This window comes from Chlorocebus sabaeus, chromosome 18 (genome assembly GCF_047675955.1).
Source record: "Chlorocebus sabaeus isolate Y175 chromosome 18, mChlSab1.0.hap1, whole genome shotgun sequence".
Classification (NCBI taxonomy): domain Eukaryota; kingdom Metazoa; phylum Chordata; class Mammalia; order Primates; family Cercopithecidae; genus Chlorocebus; species Chlorocebus sabaeus.
This window is the reverse complement of record NC_132921.1, coordinates 34,092,736-34,111,249: the sequence shown is the minus strand read 5'-3', so window position 1 is coordinate 34,111,249 and position 18,514 is coordinate 34,092,736. Positions and strand designations below refer to the sequence as shown.

The 18,514-nt window shown below is 52.5% G+C and overlaps 1 protein-coding gene across 10 annotated transcripts in view; it reads left to right on the top strand.

The window, feature by feature from the left end:
- CTIF (cap binding complex dependent translation initiation factor) overlaps positions 1 to 18,067 on the top strand; it is a 331,164-nt gene extending 313,097 nt beyond the window's left edge. For 8 of the 10 annotated variants that reach the window (XM_007974077.3, XM_007974072.3, XM_037982336.2 and 5 more), the window contains 2 exons: positions 12,502 to 12,555; positions 14,248 to 14,566. In XM_007974077.3, the coding sequence (XP_007972268.2) occupies positions 12,502 to 12,555; positions 14,248 to 14,463 (270 nt within the window). In that variant the 3' untranslated portion in view covers positions 14,464 to 14,566. Of the gene's footprint in view, positions 1 to 12,501; positions 12,556 to 14,247 lie in introns of all 10 variants that reach the window. The other 2 variants (XM_007974079.3, XM_007974078.3) reach the window with 1 other exon arrangement.
- Positions 18,068 to 18,514: the final 447 nt, after the last annotated feature.

The following is an 18,514-nucleotide window of genomic DNA, read 5'->3' as shown; positions in this document are numbered from 1 at the left end:
CTCATCCTTTTCCTCACTCTCACTTCTGCCTCTTAACATTCTGCCTCTTAAACATCCTCCTCCCTTCCTGCCAGCCTTAATTCAAGCCACCCCAATTTTTCACAGCAACCTTCTAACCGTCCCCCTGCCTCCAGTACAAACACCACCCTACCTACATATCCATACTATGCAAGACAGGATCTTTCTAAAATACAAGTATTACTATGCTACTCTCCGGTTTAAAATCTTTTAGTGTCTCTCCAGTCCCTTGGGATAAAATCCAAACTCGGTACCATGGCATCTAGAGCCCTTTAAGATGTGACCTTTGCCTTCTTTATCAGCACATTCCACCCCCAGAACCATATATTTTAGGCATCTTGAAATATTTGTTCATCAGTGTTCTCTGCTAGTGCACATTTTTTGCTTTTGTACATCTTTATTATGCCATATGCCTGGAGTTCTCCACCACCACTATTCCTTCTTATGCTGTAAGGTCATATACCTAGCAAGTCTCTTGCTTTCCCCCTACTAGATTATAAATTGTAAGTCTTATTATTCCTCTTGTTATCCCTGTACTTACATAGCATTTAACACACAGTAGGTATTTCATAAATGTTGCTGAGTGGATGGATGGATAGATGAGTAGATGGGTAGATAGATGGATGAAAGGATGGATGGATGGACGGATGGATGGATGGATGGAGAATAGGTGAGTAGATAGATGGATGAAAGAATGGATGGGTAGGTGGATGGATGGATGGATGAGTAGGTGAGTAGATAGATGGATGAAAGGATGGATGGATGGATGGATGGATGGATGGATGGATGGATGAAAGGATGGATGGATGGATGGATGGATGGATGGATGGATGGATGAAAGGATGGATGGATGGATGGATGGATGGATGGATGGATGGATGGATGAAAGGATGGATGGATGGATGGATGGATGGATGGATGAAAGGATGGATAGATGGATGGATGGATAGATGAATGAAAGAATGGATGGGTGGATGGATAGATGAATGAACGAATGGATGGGTGTGTGGATGGATGGATGGATGGATGGATGGATGGATGGATGGATGGATGAATGGATGAGTAGGTGAGTAGATAGATGGGTGAAAGGATGGATGAGTGCATGGATGGATAGATGAATAGGCAAGTAGACAGATGGATAAAAGGATGGATGAGTGGATGGAGGCATAGGTGGTGGCCAATACAGACAAAGAATAGGTAAAATCAGTTCAATTTTGTGAAGGCTCAGGTTGACTTGTCACCAGTCAACACAATTAAAAATTAGGAGCTCCAGCCGGACGCGGTGGCTCACGCCTGTAATCCTAGCACTTTGGCAGGCTGAGGCAGGCAAATCACGAGGTCAAGAGATGGAGACCATCCCGGCCAACATGGTGAAACCCCATCTCTACTAAAAATACAAAGATTAGCTGGTTGTGGTGGTGTGTGCCTATAGTCCTAGCTACTCAGGAGGCTGAGGCAGGAGAATCACTTGAACCCGGGAAGCGGAGGTTGCAGTGGGCCGAGGTCACGCTACTGTACTGCAGCCTGGTGACAGAGCAAGACTCCGTCTCAAAAAAAAAAAAATTTATGAGCTCCAACCAGCAAAACAAGAATTAGCTACTGTGGGAGATTAAAATCATTCTGTGAAGGAGAGAGCACAGATCCAGGACTCTCCAGCACCTTCCATTTCCACTTAGACCTGCTGTCTGTCTGGGTTGTGCAAGTCACTTAACTACTGAGCCTCAGTTTCTCTACCAATTAAGCAGATAATACCTGTGGCCTTTCCCTGTCTCCACAGGAGTGTCATAAGGGTAAATGGAATGGTGCATACAAAGCGTGTTGAAATCTTCAGGGAAGATATATGTTTATAAAGATATAAACATAATAACAATAATAATACCTTACATTTGAATCAGGCTTTGCACTTATCAAAGCTCTTTCACATACATTATCTCAATTGACTCTCCAAACAATCCTAGGCAGATGCTATCCATGTTCTCAGGTGAGGAAGCTGAGAGGCAGCGTGATTAAGTGGCATGCCAGGGGCTAGTCTTAGTGTGTAGCAGGTCTTCTGACTCCAAGCCTGATGCGCATTGTTGATGATAGCCTTTCTTGGATAGATTATCTACTTCCCTGCCTCCCTGAACAGAGACCCAGACATAATTGGCCCTTTTCTTGATGACTCGTCATTACCATGGGCACAGTTCCTGGGCTGTCCTCCAGGTTTGGCTGTGGGTACAGGTCCAGGCCCTGCAGAGGCACAGGGTGGATGGGCCGACTGTCCTGGAGGCAATCCTGACATGTAGGTGGCAACCATCCCAGACCCCTGAAGGTGTGGGTCTTCTGACTCTGCCCTATTCTTCCCCGTCCCCTTTCTCTCCATTGTCAGCACGTGTGCCCATCTCTGTGGCTTCCTCTGCCACCGCGGCCTTTACCTGTCACTATCTTTTCTTCCTTGTTTCCCTCTCTCCTGCCCTACAATTCTTTCCACACCTTCAGCTTGTCTTCCCACAGCCCTGGCCTGTCCACGGGCCCAGCCAGCTAACCTGAGCTCCCTGGCTGGCTTTGTTCTCCAGCCAATCACAGCCCTCTGCAAACCTCTAACTTTGGCTCCCTAGTGGCTGCTCCTGTGCCCACCTCCAGTCGCTACCAAAGGAAGGCGGCTCCTCCAGGCAGGGGCTGGGCTGAGCTTTTTCTGCAGCTGCATTAGGTGGCTTGGGTTTGTTCTCCCACAGTAGAAGGCTATGCTATGGGTGAGCTGAGGTGGTCAAGGTGGGCTGGCCAGCCCGCCTCGGATGGACACTGTACCCCTCACTATCAAGGCAAGATGTTGAGATTGCCAGTGTTCATCCCTGCCTGTACAGTGAGGCTGCCGCATGAGTACTCAGCACCCCCTTTCCCTCCCTGCAGGGTGGCATCCCAAGCTACCAGCCTGGTTACATCCTGGGCATGCCTTGGGCAGCCTGCCTGTGCCCATGGCCCTTCCCCCAGGGACTCCAGGAGACGCCCACCAGGCTGCCTTTCTCCCTGGCTGCTGGTGGGGCCTCCCACAGTCACAGCCCGACTGGAGCACCTTGGCTTCTCCCTGAGGGAGGATATGATGGGTGTGCCCACAACAAGTCTCCGGCAGAAACAATAGGACAGGAATGTATTCGCTTCCGAACAAACACTGTGTGGGCTCGCACAATTGCCTTGGATTCTCATCCAAGAAACACATTTCGCCGTTCGAGGGCACAGGAGGCTTGCCTGCCCCAGCCCGCCCACATCCCCATCAGTGCCAGAGACTCTGATGAGTGGGCTGCTCCTCCCCCGACCCCAGGGCCTCTGACCCCCAGGTGGAGCAGCCTGGTCTCCTTCATGGATGCGGCTAGTCTTCCAGAGGTGACAGAAGAGGAGAGGGACAGTCCTGCTACACAGAGGATGCCTGCTTCTGCCGATGCCTTTTTTTTTTTTTTTTTTTTTTTTTTTTTGGAGACAGAGTCTTACTCCGTCGCTCGGGCAGGAATGCAGTAGTGAGATCTTGGCTCACTGCAACCTCTGCCTCCTGGGTTCAAGCAACTCTCCTGCCTCAGCATCCCAAGTAGCTAGAATTACAGGAGTCTGCCACCATGCCTGGCAAATTTTTGTATTTTTCGTAGAGATGGGGTTTTGCCATGTTGTCCAGGCTGGTCTTGAACTCCTGGCCTCTAGTGATCCACCCACCTCGGCCTCCCAAAGTGCTAGGATTACAGGCATGAGCCACCCCACCCAGCCTGCCTTTTTTTTTAACCATTTTTTATTGGTTAATAAATACATACATATACATATACATATAACATTACATAAAGCTTACCATTTAAACCTTTTTTGTGTGTGTGACAGAGTTTCACTCTGTCACCAGGCTGGAGTGCAGTGGCACGATCTCAGCTCACTGCAACCTCCACCTCCCGCGTTCAAGCAATTCTCCTGCCTCAGCCTCCCGAGTAGCTGGGACTATAGGCCTGCACCACCATACGCAGCTAATTTTTGTATTTTTAGTAGAGATGAGGTTTCACCATGTTGGCCGGGATGGTCTTGATCTCTTGACCTCATGATCCGCCTGTCTCGACCTTCCAAAGTTCTGGGATTACAGGCATGAGCCACCACACCTGGCCCATTTTAACCATTTTTAAGTGCGCACTTCTTTGGCATTAAGCATATTCGCATTGGTGTGCAACCGTCTCCACCGTCCATCTCCAGAACTGTTTCACCTTCCCCAGATGAAACTCTGTCCCCATGGAACACTCCCCATCCTCCCTCCTCCCAGTTCCTGGCACCCAGCATTCTGCTCCCTGTCTGTATGAATTTGACTACTCTAGGGACCTCATAGAAGTGGAATCATACAGTGTTTGTTCTTCTGTGCCTGACTTATTTCACTTAGCATAATGTCTTCGGGGTTCGTCCGTGTTGTGGCATGTGTCTGAATGGCCTTCTTTTTATAGGCTGGATGATATTCCCCTTGTATGGATTTCCACTTGTTTATTTATTCATCTTTCAATGAACACTTAGGTTGTTCCACCTCTTGGCTATTGAACATGAGTGTACTGTGCTGTGTGAACATGAGTGTACAAGTCACTGTTCAAGATGCCACTAATTTTTGAGACCTGTCTTTGAGCTAAGTGAAGCTGTTGTCTGCTGGAGATCCCAAATAGAACATACATAAATGAGAGAGCTAGTTGGCCCCTCCATACTGACAGGGATTCGTTTATCCCCGAAATGAGCTGTCTCTGAGCAAATCAGAGCCCTGAAGAAATGGGACACAGGACAGGTCATTTAGGCCAAGATGGAAAAGACTGGAAAGGTTCTTCCCTTGGGATGATACCCACTAAGGGCAAGTTCAGTAGGGATTTCTGGGCAGCCAGTGGTCACCCTGAAGCATGGGGAGACCAGGAGGGCGATGGCACTGATGGGGGCCCAGGGAGGAAGCCTGTGGAGTTGTGCCAAGGGCCCCCTGGAAGAGGCAGGCCAGACCCTTGTTATGCCACAGAGCACCAGGTGGGGCCTTCAGCTGTGTGCCCTGTCCGAGGAGAGGGTTGAGGGAGCATCTTCCACCATCCCTTCTCCCCAAAGGGTCTGAGAATCCATTCTCAAAAGCCAGCAACCAAGCAGGTGTGTGCGGGGAGGACAGGACACGGTCTGCAGCCACCAAGGCCCTTCCTGTGCTCTCTGCGTTCCAGCAACTGGGAGGGACAAGTAAGATGAGAAACTCCTTCCCTGACTTCCTTGAGAAAACCCAGCAGGCCGTTTGCAAGAGGGCCTCTCGCACAATGTGATTTTTGGCTTCATGCAGACTTTCCCAAACAACCCAGAGAAAGATAAGGTTGGAAGGGAGGCTCTGGGGTTGAAAACCCGTCCCCAGCTCTGCCTTAGGGCCCTGGGCAGTCTGTCCTCTGCCCTGGCAGGAGTTGTGGTAATTGGGGGAGCAGGGGCAGTGGCCCCAGGACCCTGCCTGCGGGGAGTTTGGGCGTGCCCAGGGAAGAAGGCACGGGAAGGGGAAGTCACAAAGATAGGAGAAGGGAAGAGAAAGAGCAGGGAGACAGGGGAACCGCTCTGCAGGCCCAAGCAGCCCCATCACGGAAAGTGGAAGACACAGGCTGTGAGCTGCAGAAGAGATGAGGAGGAAATCCTTGATTGTCAGGGCGAAGCGCTCACTGTCAACACCCTTGAGACTCCAGGAGCCTTCCATGCAGCCCTATCAGCATCTCCCTCTCTCCTCAGAGGGCGACACAGCCACATTGAGAGCCTCTAGTGCCTGGCAGGCCCTGGCTCTTCTTGAAATTTCTCATATTATTACTTCGCTTGTCCCTAAACCTCAGAACCTGGCAGGCCCAGGCGAGGGACAACAGCCCCCTGAGAAGCTGGTCTCAGGACACACCATGGCCCCAGGCGTACCTCCCTCCCTGGGAGAAGCATTGACTGAGCAACCCCACTGTGTCAGCCAGCGACACCCGCCTGCGGCTGCGTCCCCAACCGCCCTCCCTTCCTCCCCATCAGCTCCCGGGTTCTGCCTCTTCCCCACCCAGGGCCACCACCCACTCTGTCTGGAGTTTCATTCCCACCAGATACTTACCTTCCCCCTTTCCTGTGATTTCTACCAGCAATTTTTATTTTAAGGATTTTTTTTCCTGCTAAGCACCCTGGGGAAGCATATGAGGGAAATTTACTATAAGAAAAAAGTTCCAGATTAGGCAGAGTGGTTCATGCCTATAATTTACCCAGCACTTTGGAAGGCCAAGGTGGGAGGATCACTTGAGCTCAGGAGTTCAAAACCAGCCTGGGCAACATAGTGGGACCTCGTCTCTAGTAAAAATTTTTTTAAAAATTAGCCAGGCATGGTGGTGCACCCCTGCTCCCCGTTACTTGGGAGGTTGAGGCTACAGTGAGCTATGATTGTACCACTGCACTACACCCTGGGGGACAAAGTGAGACCCTGTCTTAAAAAAAAAAAAAAATTCCAGCAAGACCACACAGAATTCTCCTAATGTTAGTCCCCATTTTCCCTGCTGAGTAAGTGTGGTTAGGCCCACCTTTCCCTCCGATCCCAGTCCCAGACAGTCACAGGACTCTCCCAGGCCCTGAACCAGCCCCTCACAGTTGGATGTTGGACCCCATGACTCAGGTAGGCTTGCTGCAGGATGAGTCACAACCCCCACCTCCAACTTTTTCCAGAACCCACTTCCTGGTCTTCATCCTGGTCTCCTGGATCCTCTAGATGAACGAGACCCTTGCCTGCGGCCCAAGAAGGTCCCCCAGGCACTGACTGGTGGAAGCCTCCCTTGGCTCTCCTTGGGGATCCACAGACCCCAGTGCAGGAGAGGGGCCACTGCCCCAGCGTGGCCCACATGGGCATACTGTAACTACTTAACCAGTCCCTTGTTGGGGGAGGTCCAGGTTACTTCCAATCTTTTGCTCTAATAATAGTATAGCAACTAGTGTACATGTGTTGTATGGCATGTGTGTGGTTATATGTGTGGGATAAATTCCTAGAAGTAATATTGCTGGGTCAGAGGGTGTGGACACTTCTGTTGTTGATGATTATCACCAAATTGCCATCTACAGAGTGACACCAGCTTGTATTTCTACAAGCACTTGATGTTTGCAGACACATCAATAATAATCCTGTGCCACGTCCCTTCTGGTGAGAGGGGTATGGGGAGGGGGTAGGTATCCACATCCCCCTCACGCTCATCTTTTCAAAGGTATGTGCATCAGAGGGCCTTGCAAGCAGCCTCTCTGGGTGAGCACTTTCCTTTCCTCTCGCAGACTCTCGGCTGTGCGAGTTTTCTCTCTGCTTCCCAAAGCATGTTTCTTAGCAAATATTTTCCAACGTGTACCAGATGTTGGGGAGAGCAGTGGACCGACGTCGCCCTACCCTCATGGAGCTTGCCTTCTAGAGCAGGGAGACAGGCAATAGGCAAACAAGTACATAATATGTCAGGGGCTGCAGAAAGGGGTGAGCTGGGAGGTAAGTGGGGGATGGTGGCTGCTCAGGGAAGGCCCGTCTGTCCTGGGGATGTTTGGGCAGGGCCCTGCATAGGATGAGAGAGTGAGGTCTGTGGATCTGCGGTGGCCACGAATTTCCAGCGACAAGTTTGCAGAGACCCGGAGTTGGAAATGTGTGGGTAGGATGCGAGACCCCGAGGGTCCTCAGTGCCTGTCAAGTGTGCAGCCCACACTGTTCCCTCCCCTGGGTTGACCCTTGCTCTCCACCTGCTCATCATTTGAGCAGTTGAAGGCCCACCTCGGCTCACTCATCCCAAAATGATTTCTTTTCTATGTGTCTGCTGCAAACCCAGTTCTCAGGCCAGTTCTGACCCAGTTACCAAGGAGAATGAGGTCTGGTCCCTGAAAGTGGCTCTGGCCAGTCAAGCACTCCTGCAGCCCTGGAACCTGCGCACGAGTTTCCTGCCGTGGGTCCTCAGCTCCTGTGGTGCGTGCTGTAGGTCCTGCTGTGGGGCCCCTCGGCTGGGTGGATGGATGCAACATGACAGGAGACAGGAAGAATTAAGGATGCGCAGAATGTGGATTTTGAGCCAGCAATATGACCAGCCCCCAGGGTTGGCTGGGTGTGGTTTTGCCTCTCCTTCTTGACTATATCATGCCCAGATCAAAACTTTGGCTCCAGCTCTCAGTGAGTAAATGAGGATGTGCCCTCAAAATGCCATCTTGTACCCTCTTCTCACCCTCTACCCTTCCTTTTAAAAATGCAAAAAAGATACACATAAATCATGTTGACCAACAGTTCACGAATCCCCACTGTTGCCAGAGGCATTGCTTGGGGTTAAAGGGCAGCAAAGATGAATTTGGCACTGTCCCTGCCTTCAAGAAGCCGACAGTTCACCCTGGAAAATTCTTCACTTGTGTGAAATGTGCATGGGGGCGGAAAGCAGGAGTGCCTGAGAGTGAGAAGAAGGGAGGGCAGGGTCTGGGGTGGTCAGGAAGGGTCTGAGGAACAGCTGGGAAGTGACCTAGCCTTGAAGGATGGAGAGAAGTTGGACAGCCCCAAAGATATAAAGTCATTTGGAGTCTAAACACCAGCTATGAAGTGCGGCCCTTGAACCTGCATGGGAAGAAGTCATGGAAACCCATGGCTTTAGCCAAAGAGGAGCCTGAAATAGAAATGATTCTCCCTGGCCCCAAGCTCTCACCTTCCCCATCCACTCTGGAGGCAAATGTGTGCAGGCCTGACCCCTCTTGCTCTTTGCTCCCACTACTGCCCTAGGCCACACTGCCACCATGCCTGGTCAGGTCCCTCAATGTCCACCCCTCCCTCCTACAGCAGGCAGAATGGTCCCCTGAAGACATAAACCAGGCCAAGCATGGTGGCTCTCACCTATAATCTCAATGCTTTGGGAGGCCGAGGCAGGAGGATCACTTGAGGCCAGGAGTTCAAGATCAGCCTGGGCAACACAGAGAGACCCTATCTCTACAAAAAATAAAAAAATAAACAGGGCATGATGGCCGGTACCTGTGGTCCCATTGACACAGGAGACTGAGGACAGAGGATTGCTTGAACCTAAGAGTTTGAGGTTACAGTGAGCTGTGTTAGAGCCACTACACTTCAACCTAGGCAACAGAGCAAGACTCTGTCTCTAAAATAAAAACCTAAGACTCCCTCACAGGGCCCCTCACATTGCTCAGAGTAAAACCCAGAGTCTTGCCTAATGGGCCCTGGGCCTGCTGCCTCCCTGACCTCTTCTCCTAAGTCTCTCCCACATGCTCTTCACCCTGACACTGGCCTCCTCCATGGGCCATGAACCCACCCACCCCAAGCCTTCTGCCGGGACCATGCTAACTGGGCTTCATGGCCTGGCTTCCTGACACCCTTGGCCACTACACCAGTATTCCTGACACCCTTACCCAACATCTTTTTTTTTTTTTTTTTTTTTTTTTGAGACAGAGTCTTGCTCTGTCGTCCAGGCTGAAGTGCAGTGGCATGATCTCGGCTCACGGCAATCTCCGCCTCCCACCCCGGACTCAAATGATTCTCCTGCCTGAGCCTCCCGAGCAGCTGGGGCTACAGGCACCCGCCACTACGCCTGGCTAATTTTTGTATTTTCAGTAGAGATGGGGTTTCACCATGTTGGCCAGGCTGGTCTCACACTCCCAACCACATGATCCACCCCCCGACCTCGTGATCCGCCCACCTCGGCCTCCCACAGTGCTGGGACTACAGGCGTGAGCCACCGCACCCAGCCCACTTTTTAAAAAAGTGTTATCATGAATAATATTTTTGATTGATAGGTCATAATTGTATACATTGTTGCAGTACGATGTGATGTTTTGATATATGGATACAATGTGAAGTGATTCAACCACACTCATTGACATATTCATCACCTCACAAGTGCTGCTTTGCATCACAGCCTTACCGCCATCTGATAGAGATGCTTATTGGTTTGTTTTCTGCATTTCCACTGCCCTGGAGCTGCATTTCCACCGCCCTGGAGCAGGGCCTAGTCTGTCTTGTTCTCTGCATTGAACGGTGCTGGTCTGGCGTAGGCGCTCGGCAGATACTTGTGACTTTGTCTCTTTTGTTTTGGTAGATCTGTGCTGCTTTCAAAGTGCCACCTCAGCATATCTCTACAGTGTGATCAAGGAGCCCTGGCATCTGGAACAGGACTGTGTTGAGATCAGAGACCCAGTCTGTCGTCTGATTGATCTCTATTGACTTTGAGGTTATGGAAGTTGTAGGAAGGTTGTTCTTATGGTTTAGACAGCATGTAGTATGTTTTCATTCATTCCACATTCCACTCCATATTTGAGTACCTACTAAACATAGTTCAAGGATTTCTGTAGATGGAGTGTGCCAAAATGCTTCTCCGTAAAAGCAGTGAATCGCCTTGGCGTGAATTGAGTTAGATGTTGGTTACTGGGCTCCCTTGAGTTGTGGGTTAGGAGTTAACTGTGGCCTGACCTGGATCCCCGTGACCAGGTGATGCTCTCAGTTTGCCAGCAACAGAACCATCTCTGCCTCCGACATTTCCTAAGCAGGACAGTAGCATGGGCCGTGGCATGCTAGGAAGATCACTCTGGCCAGTTGTGTACAAGATAAGTTGCAGGGGAAGGAAGTGGGGACCAGGATGGCCATCAGGAAGCAGGACAATCCCCCATGAGGGAAGCAACAAAACCTCGCCTTTGAGTAAGGCCAGGGACCTGGAAAAGTGGGACTAAAGTGTCCTGGAGACGTTTTAGAGGAAAACTACCGGAACCTGGTACCTTCTTGGTTATGGATGGGAAGGAGAGAGCAAAATGACTGAGGTTTTGAGCTGGAGGTAACAGGGAGCTGCTTTGAGGCAAAGATGATAAAGCCATAATGTTATCCAGCAAGTGAAGTCCAATGAGTGTGGGACGGTTCGTGCAGATGAGTTAGATGTGAGGTCCTTGAGAGTCGGGATGATCGACATGGCAGGAGGGGATGGCACTGAGAGGAGCAGAAGCTTGACGATGACTATTTGGGGAGGAAAATATTGGAGGAATGCCTGTTTTAGGAACTGAGAGGAAAAGCATTAGCCAGCAAAGGGGGCTGTGGAAGGAGTGGCCCATGGGCTGGTGAGCTTCTTGGAAGCCATGCCCAGAGAGGGTTTCAAGCACGTGGTGTCAGCACAGCAGTGCTGCTGGGGGTTCGAGAGAGAGAGTGAATCAGAAAACTGAGACATAGCAAGCATTGGTGAGGCTGTAGAGAAACCAGAACCCTCATGCATTGCTAGTGAGAGTGTAAAATGGTGGGGCCATTGTGGAAAACAGTCTTACAGATACTCAAAAAGCTGAACATAGAGTTACCACATGACCCAGAAATTCTATTCCTATGTAATATCCAGGAGAATTGAAAACATGCATCCAGGTAAAGCCTGGTACGTGAAGGTTCATGGCAGGACTATTCCTAATGGCTAAAAGGTGGAAACAACCCAAATGTCCATTAACAGATGAATGGGTAAACAAATTGTGACATATCCTTACAATGCAATATTAGTCAGCAACAAAAAGGAATAAGGTACTGGTACGTGCTACATGAATGAACCCTGAAAACCTTAAGTGAAAGAAGTCAATCACAAAAGGCCACATATTGTGTGATTCCATTTATATAAAATGTCCAGCATGGGCAACTCCACAGAGACATAGAATCGGGGGGCATTACCAGGCCCTGGAGTGAGGAGGAAGAGGGAATGGCTGCTAATGGGTATGAGTTTGTCTGGGGAGTGATGAAAATGTCCAGTACTTAAATAGTGGTGATGGTTGCACAATTCTGAGGATATCCTAAAAAGCACTGAATGATGTACTTTAAAATGGTGGATTTTGTGTTATGTGAATGATATCTCAATTTAAAAGAGACAGAGAGATTAAGAGAATGAGCCAGGCAGGTCAGGGGAAGCGTGGACTGTAGCGTGGCCAGACTGAGCGCTAAGCAGCCCAGCCACGGCCTTAGTTAGGAGACAGTTCCAGCCCCTGAGTAAGTCCACAGATTCGTGGTTTGGAAAGCCTACAGCGCGGGGCCAGTAGAGAAGAGGGCTTTGACTCCTGGACTTCCTCCTGTGGCCAGGGCCCAGGGGTGCCTGAGCCAGTGGCTCAACCTCCTCACCGTACAGGAGTTACCAATTATATGTCTCTAAGCTAATTTCATTTCCCTGAGGACTTCTACTGACCAGTTGTTAACAGTGGATGATGCCAGTGCACTCACTGCTGCAGGCTTTCTCTTCAATGGCCTCTTGAATCTTGGTGTTCAGAACTGGCCCAGGGGCTCCACATCGCACCGTCACACTGACCTCCAGCTGCTCAAACCCTGTCGGAGAAATCACTGCCACCCGGCGCAACTGACTTTCTGCTCTCTGACTTTTGTGGGCTCTCACTCTAGCCTGAACCTTGGAGATGTTTGTTACAGGCTGCATCAGGGCTGGGGCTGCAGGTCGGCGGGGGCTGCAGGGAGCTACAGGGGCTAGTAGCCGGCATGTCTCCTTCAGTGGCGCTCTCTGCCCCTCTCTTCCACAGCTCTTGCAATCTCAGGATGTGAAGGAAGATGCTGTCCTTTGCTGCTCTATGGAGGTAAGCGGTGGGGCTTCGACATCCTCAACCTCAGAGCTGGTGCATCTCTCATGCCTTAACAGTTCTAGGGGCCCAAGTGTTGTTGGAGGCATTTACAACTCCAGGAGAAGGTAGGGGGATGGCTTCAGGAGTGGGCATGGACTTCTGCATCCAGAATTATCCACCCCAAGCCAGAGTGAACACTGATGGTGACAGCAGCTCACCCCTGACTGAAGGGAGAGAGAAGTGATTCCCTAGACAGAGGGGTGGCATTGCCTACTTTCCTGTCCCCCCAAGACCCCCTGTGCCCCAGCTCAGGCAGGCCACACACATGACTTAAGAAGCTCCTAATGACCTCTGCCCCCAAATATCTCCCTTTGCTTTGCTAATGCTTGGCAATCCAGTGCTGGCACAGCCCATCTGAAAGCACCCCTCTTAAGAGGTGCCACTCCTGTCCCTAAGCTGTGACCCCTGCTCATGGAAACTTCCTCTGTGCTCTCCCTTCAGAGTCTGGCTTTGGCCCAGTCCCTGGGCAGATTTTGCCCCCTGCAGATGATCCAGAGTCACCCAGGCAGGAGAGGGGTTTCCAGACGAGGACCTGGGCCTGACAGCTGTCTTGAGCATACTCAGGTGGCTTCTGCCTGGCTGCAAAGGCCTCAACTGAGGAGTTCAGAGGCCAGAAGCACTGGGAGCTGGATGGCAGCCTTGGGTCTGTGGGACTCAGTTTGTTTGCTGGGCTCCAGCTGGGCACCCTACAAGGGGTTTGGGATTGGGGGGGATTAAGGAGAAGGAGAAACCCTGGTCCTTGCCCTCAGGCAGCTTCCAGTCTGGTTAGGAATAGCTCTCACACAGAGAGTGGATAAAATAAGTGTAAGTACAGAGACATCCCTGAAAAGTCAGGGGAGAGAGGTCAGGGAGGGCTCAGGGTGTTAAGGGAGGCTTTGCGAAGAAGGCAGAGCTTAGAAAAATGGATGGGACAAGGCTGGGGACAGAGATGGGAACTGAGATTGTATAGAGAGGGCCTGGGGGGCACTGGCCAGGGGTGTGCTGGTCCAGGAAGAGGGGCTCCTTCTTCCCAGTGGGCTTTTCAAGATTATCTAGGGTTCTCATGAGGGCCTTCTTCACCAGTTTGTATTTCTCTCCCCCACTTCCTGTCACAAGCATGAGCAGAGGTCACTTCTGGGGGCTGGGAGGTGGGATCAGAATCAGGACAAAAGGAGAGAGAAACAGGAGGCATCACCCTTGCTCTCAAGTTCCAATGGACACATGTAATAATGACTAAGCTCATTTCCAGGGAGACGCCCTAGCAAGTGAAAATGATCACAGGGCCTCCTGATCACCAAGGGCACAGATCATGGAGCCATTTGAGGGTGTGGGTGTAGTCAGGGAAGGCTTCCTGGAAGAGGGAGGCTCTTGGGTAAAAGGGATAAGAGGCATGTTCCTGGTGACGGCTCTTTCAGCCCTGGGCAGTAGGCAATATCCTGATCTCTCTGGATCTTGCTGGCAGATTGGTTGGTAAATGTGGGATCTCACCATTGGCTACTCTACTTTCCACTCTCCCTGTCCTTCCAGCCTTGGCACAGGGGCCTGGGCCTGTATGTCCCTGAGACAACCCAGCTATTTCCTATCCCTGACCCCAGCCCACCTAATCAGGGTGGCCAGTGGGCCATTGTGGGGCCTGAGTCCATCCTAACCCCACATCTCTGTCCACAGCTGCAGAGTACAGGCCGGCTGCTGGAGGAACAGCTGCCTGAGATGATGACAGAGCTCCTGGCCAGCGCGCGGGACAAGATGCTGTGCCCCTCTGAGTCCATGCTGACCCGGTCGCTGCTCCTAGAGGTCATCGAGCTCCACGCTAACAGCTGGAACCCTCTGACGCCCCCCATCACGCAGTACTACAACAGAACCATCCAGAAACTGACAGCCTGACAGCCAGGGGGCCTGGCGGGCGGCCCGCGGGCAGCTGGGGCCCTGGTGCACAGGGCCAGATGGACAGGCGGGAGGACAGGGGTGGCCCTGGCGGGAGAAAGAAATGGGGAGGAGGGCAGGCAGAGTCGGTGGCCAGTCTGGAGCCAGACGGGGAAGGGAGAAAATCCCTGAAAGGAGTGCCCCCGCACAAGCCCCCGGCCCGAGCATGCAAGCTCACACCAATAAGGGAAGCATGTTTCTTTTTCCTGGTGGCCCTGGTCCTCCCCTTCCTCACTCCCGCCTCTCCCCTCCCCATCAGACCCATCCCCCACAGAGCTTTGTGTGAGGGATCTCATCGCTGTGACTCCTCGGAGACCTTGGCAGCCTCGCACGCCGGGGCACCGCTTGGGTCAGAAAGGACCTCGGAAGGCTGAAAAAGTGGGTCGGAGACGGGCTCGCATTGTTCCCGCATGCTGTCAGCCGCAGTCGCCAACTGGCAGCAGGCGACGTGTAGCAGATGTCCGGGAGGACAAAGGCAGGCACGGTCCCCACCAGCCGCCCGTAATTGACGGCCTTTGTCAGCCATGGCAGAGCTGGCGCTCCACCTCCCATCTCCGAGTCCTCCTCACTGCAGCCCCCCAGCCTCAGGCCTAGGGGGTCAGGCGCAGGAGGGGAGATGGAGTTTGCAGTTCCACTTGCACTCTTTTGTTTATTGTGTTTTATTTTTCAAAAGTCGGTTGCTTTGAAGTCTCTTCGGTCAATGAAAATGCCCGCGATGTGATCACACAGTCAGCACTGTTGAGGAACCCCGGATTAGTGGGAGATCAAACCCAGCCCCCTCTAGAAGGATTCTAGCCACAGACAGCTTGCCAGTAGCCAATTAGGGTAATTGGAAACTTCTGCCCCGGCGGGGGTCCCCGCTGGAATCCTGTGTTCCTCGCCACTGGCTTCTAGCGCCTGTTTTCTCAAAGAGCTGATACTGTCACCACTGGGACCAAGTTAAATCTGGTCCTGGCCCCAGGGGCCTTGTGGCAAACGGGGCACAGAACGAGACTGGCAAATTAAAACCAAAATTCTAGATGGTGTCTCGTGCTCCACACACAGGTCTTACTGGGGAAAAGAACGGGAATGGGGGCTCCCCAGGACTCGACTTTAGCTAATGCGCTGTGTCCCTGCCCCAGCTCGGACCTAGAAGCCCAGCCCTCCCCCAGCTCTTCGGAAAGGGGTGAATTCACTGAGTCATGAGAGGCACAGTCAGGTGACCAGCGGGGTCGCCAGATGGAGCTTCCCAGCTGGGAAACAAGGCTGGGGTTTCTTGGCAGGCCCTCATCCTGGGGAGCAGGCCCTGTTATTGACTAGAGAGGAAGGTGTGGGGTGGAACAGGCATCCACATAGCTCCATCTCTGGGGGCTGGAGCACACACTTTGATGAGCCCCCCGGAAATGACGTCAGAGCCTAGCTACTTCCTTATTTGCTCTTTTATTGAGGCCGGGCAGGCCCTGGGTCACGTTGGAGGCCCCTCTTGGTCCACATTGGACTGGCCAGGAGGTGATAGGCAGGGGAGGTTCTCGTGATTGATTCTGAGTCTGAGAGTGGTGAGTGGGGAGAGGCTTCCCCAGTTCTCTCCAACTTTCCCTGCAGCTGCAACCTGCCTCTGGTCCCAGGTGTGGAGCCTGTGCCTGTCTCCAAAAATAGCCTGTTGGCGACAAGGTGTGGAGGGCACAAGTTTACCTGAAACAGGTCGGTGGTCTTTCCCAAGAAGCCCACGCCACTTCTGGTCCCTGGCCCCTGAACCCTGCCTTCTTCCTCCCTCCACAGTTTCGTCCCAGACTTTCCTCAAGCTCCTCCTCACTGCCCTTCCTCCCCAGCCCAGCCTGGGGACACAGATGCGCATGGGTAGGAGGCCTTGAGGGAGGAGCTGGCTGATGTGGGGCTGCTCAGGGTGGGCCCCGGGGCGAGCTTGCTGTCGTGGCCAGGCAGCCTCCACCTGTGCTTCAGCGGCCCCTGCCTCCCCGAAGTGTGTGGGGTGTGTCTGCTAGGAGGAGGCAAGGCCCCCAAAGAGAGGAGAGACCTGGGAGTGGGAGCTCAGGTCAGGGAGCAGGCAGGGGAGTGGGGTCTCCTAGACCCTACGGTGAGCTCAGAGCAAGCTTCATGCAGGACGCTCCGAAACTGTGTGGAGGTGGCTGTGTTGTGGGCACCTTGGGGCCTGACACTGCTTCCTCCGAACGGGCTCCTTGGTGGTCTGGCCACAGGGGCAGCTCCCCCTTGGCTGTTAGGACCAGAGTGTGAAGAAGTGAAATATAAATATGTATACATATATAAATATATTTTTAATTACATGTCGTGTCACGGTGGCTCCAGATGTACTGTTTGCCTAGTTCATTCCACTGCTTGAAGCGCTTCCTAGCCAATCTGAACAACACTTTAAACTGTTTTTCTAAATGCAGGTTACTGCTCCTTTTTCAGACATGGAAGGAAAACGTTAAGTTTTTTTTTTTTTTTAAAGAAACAACAGTCAAGCCTAAAATTTGAGACCCTGAGGCAGCTTCCCAAGGGAGACTACTGAGACAGGAACTGTAGGCCAGAAGTGGACGCCCCACAGACCCCTGGCCCCCTCCCCAAGCCCCGTCCCGTCTCTGCGGCATGAGGAAGGCCACGTCCCAGTTAACCTCTGAATGTACCTGATGAGAGGCAGAGCTTGCGTTGCTTTCCCCTCGCCCGTGGTTCTTGGCGCATGGAAGAGGCGGTCCAGCCATCTGATGTTGATCCTGTCTCAGTCTCCCCACTGCCTGTCAGGATGAGTTAGTCATTGTTTTTCTCCGAGGCGGCCTGCTTGCCACAGCCCTGCTCCCCACGGCCTGGTGGCTTTGCCGAAGCTCTGGGACCGCAGCCCCAGCGAGGCTCCCAACCTCACCGGGACGAGGCTGGGAGCCCCGCCGCCCTCCCCGGGAGTGTGCACCCTCAGACCCCGTTCTGTCTGTTCGTCCTTCCTTGACCGGTCTGTAAACCTTCACCGTTTGGGGATCGTCCTGTCCATTCATGTAAATGTAAATGTTGGCCGAGTCGGTATTTATTCTGATTTTTATTTTATTCTATTTTATTTTCTCCGAGGGATGAGGGTGGGGGGTGTGGGAATTGTACCACGGATCAGGCCTGGGCAGCTGTAGGGGCGGGGGCCCAGACAGCCAGGCCGCCACCACAGCAGCCCCATGGGGTGCCCCAGACGCGGGCCTCCAAGAAGCCAAGTCCCAGTCTGTTTTCTGGCATCAGACGCCGCCCGTGTTCCTTGTCAGACAGACTCTCAAGCCTGCCCGGGGAGTCGTGTCCGTCAGCTGCAGGGCACTGTGTTGGGAAACTATTGGCTGGGCCTTTGAGGACGCAGATCAGGAGAAAGACGACTTTCCTCTGTTCGGAACACTCGCATGGAAGGGCTGGCCGCCTCCCTGAGCCGGCTGGGAGCGGGCGACGGGACCTACCTCCCCGGAGCAGGGGCCTGGGGCTTCCCCCCAAAGCTGCCGCGGAACCCCGCTAACGCGACAACCCTCCCTCCGTCGGTGTGTCCTGCTTTCCAGCTGAACCCAAACTACAAGTGGGTTTAAAAAAATAAACACCACCAAAAACAAAATGCTCAGATTCTGTGCTCTTTGTGTGTTCAGCAAAAGAAACCTTTTCCCCAGGCTCATGTGCCTCAGCTGTACCAGCAGGGCCTCCAGGAGCTGGCCCAGGAGATGAGCTGAGGGGAAGATTCCCCACAGTGTAGCTGCTGTGGGGAGCAGGGGCAGGATCTGGGGCCTTAGCAAGAAGTTGGTCCAGGAGACCGTGGGTGAAGGAGACTTACATCCCCCAAAACTGGGAACTCTGACCTATCCGAAGTGGTGCGATTAAGCCAGTCCTGGGTAAAATGACTTTTGCACTAAAGGTTTGGTTTAACCGCCCCCCCTCCAAACCTACCCCTTCCCTGGAAATGTCACTGTGGCATTTGGCAATGAGTCATTTCAAGAGGTCTGAGATTTGGGCCCAGTGGCTTCCAAAAATCAACAGCGAGTAGCTGTCCAGTCCCAGTTGGTCAAAT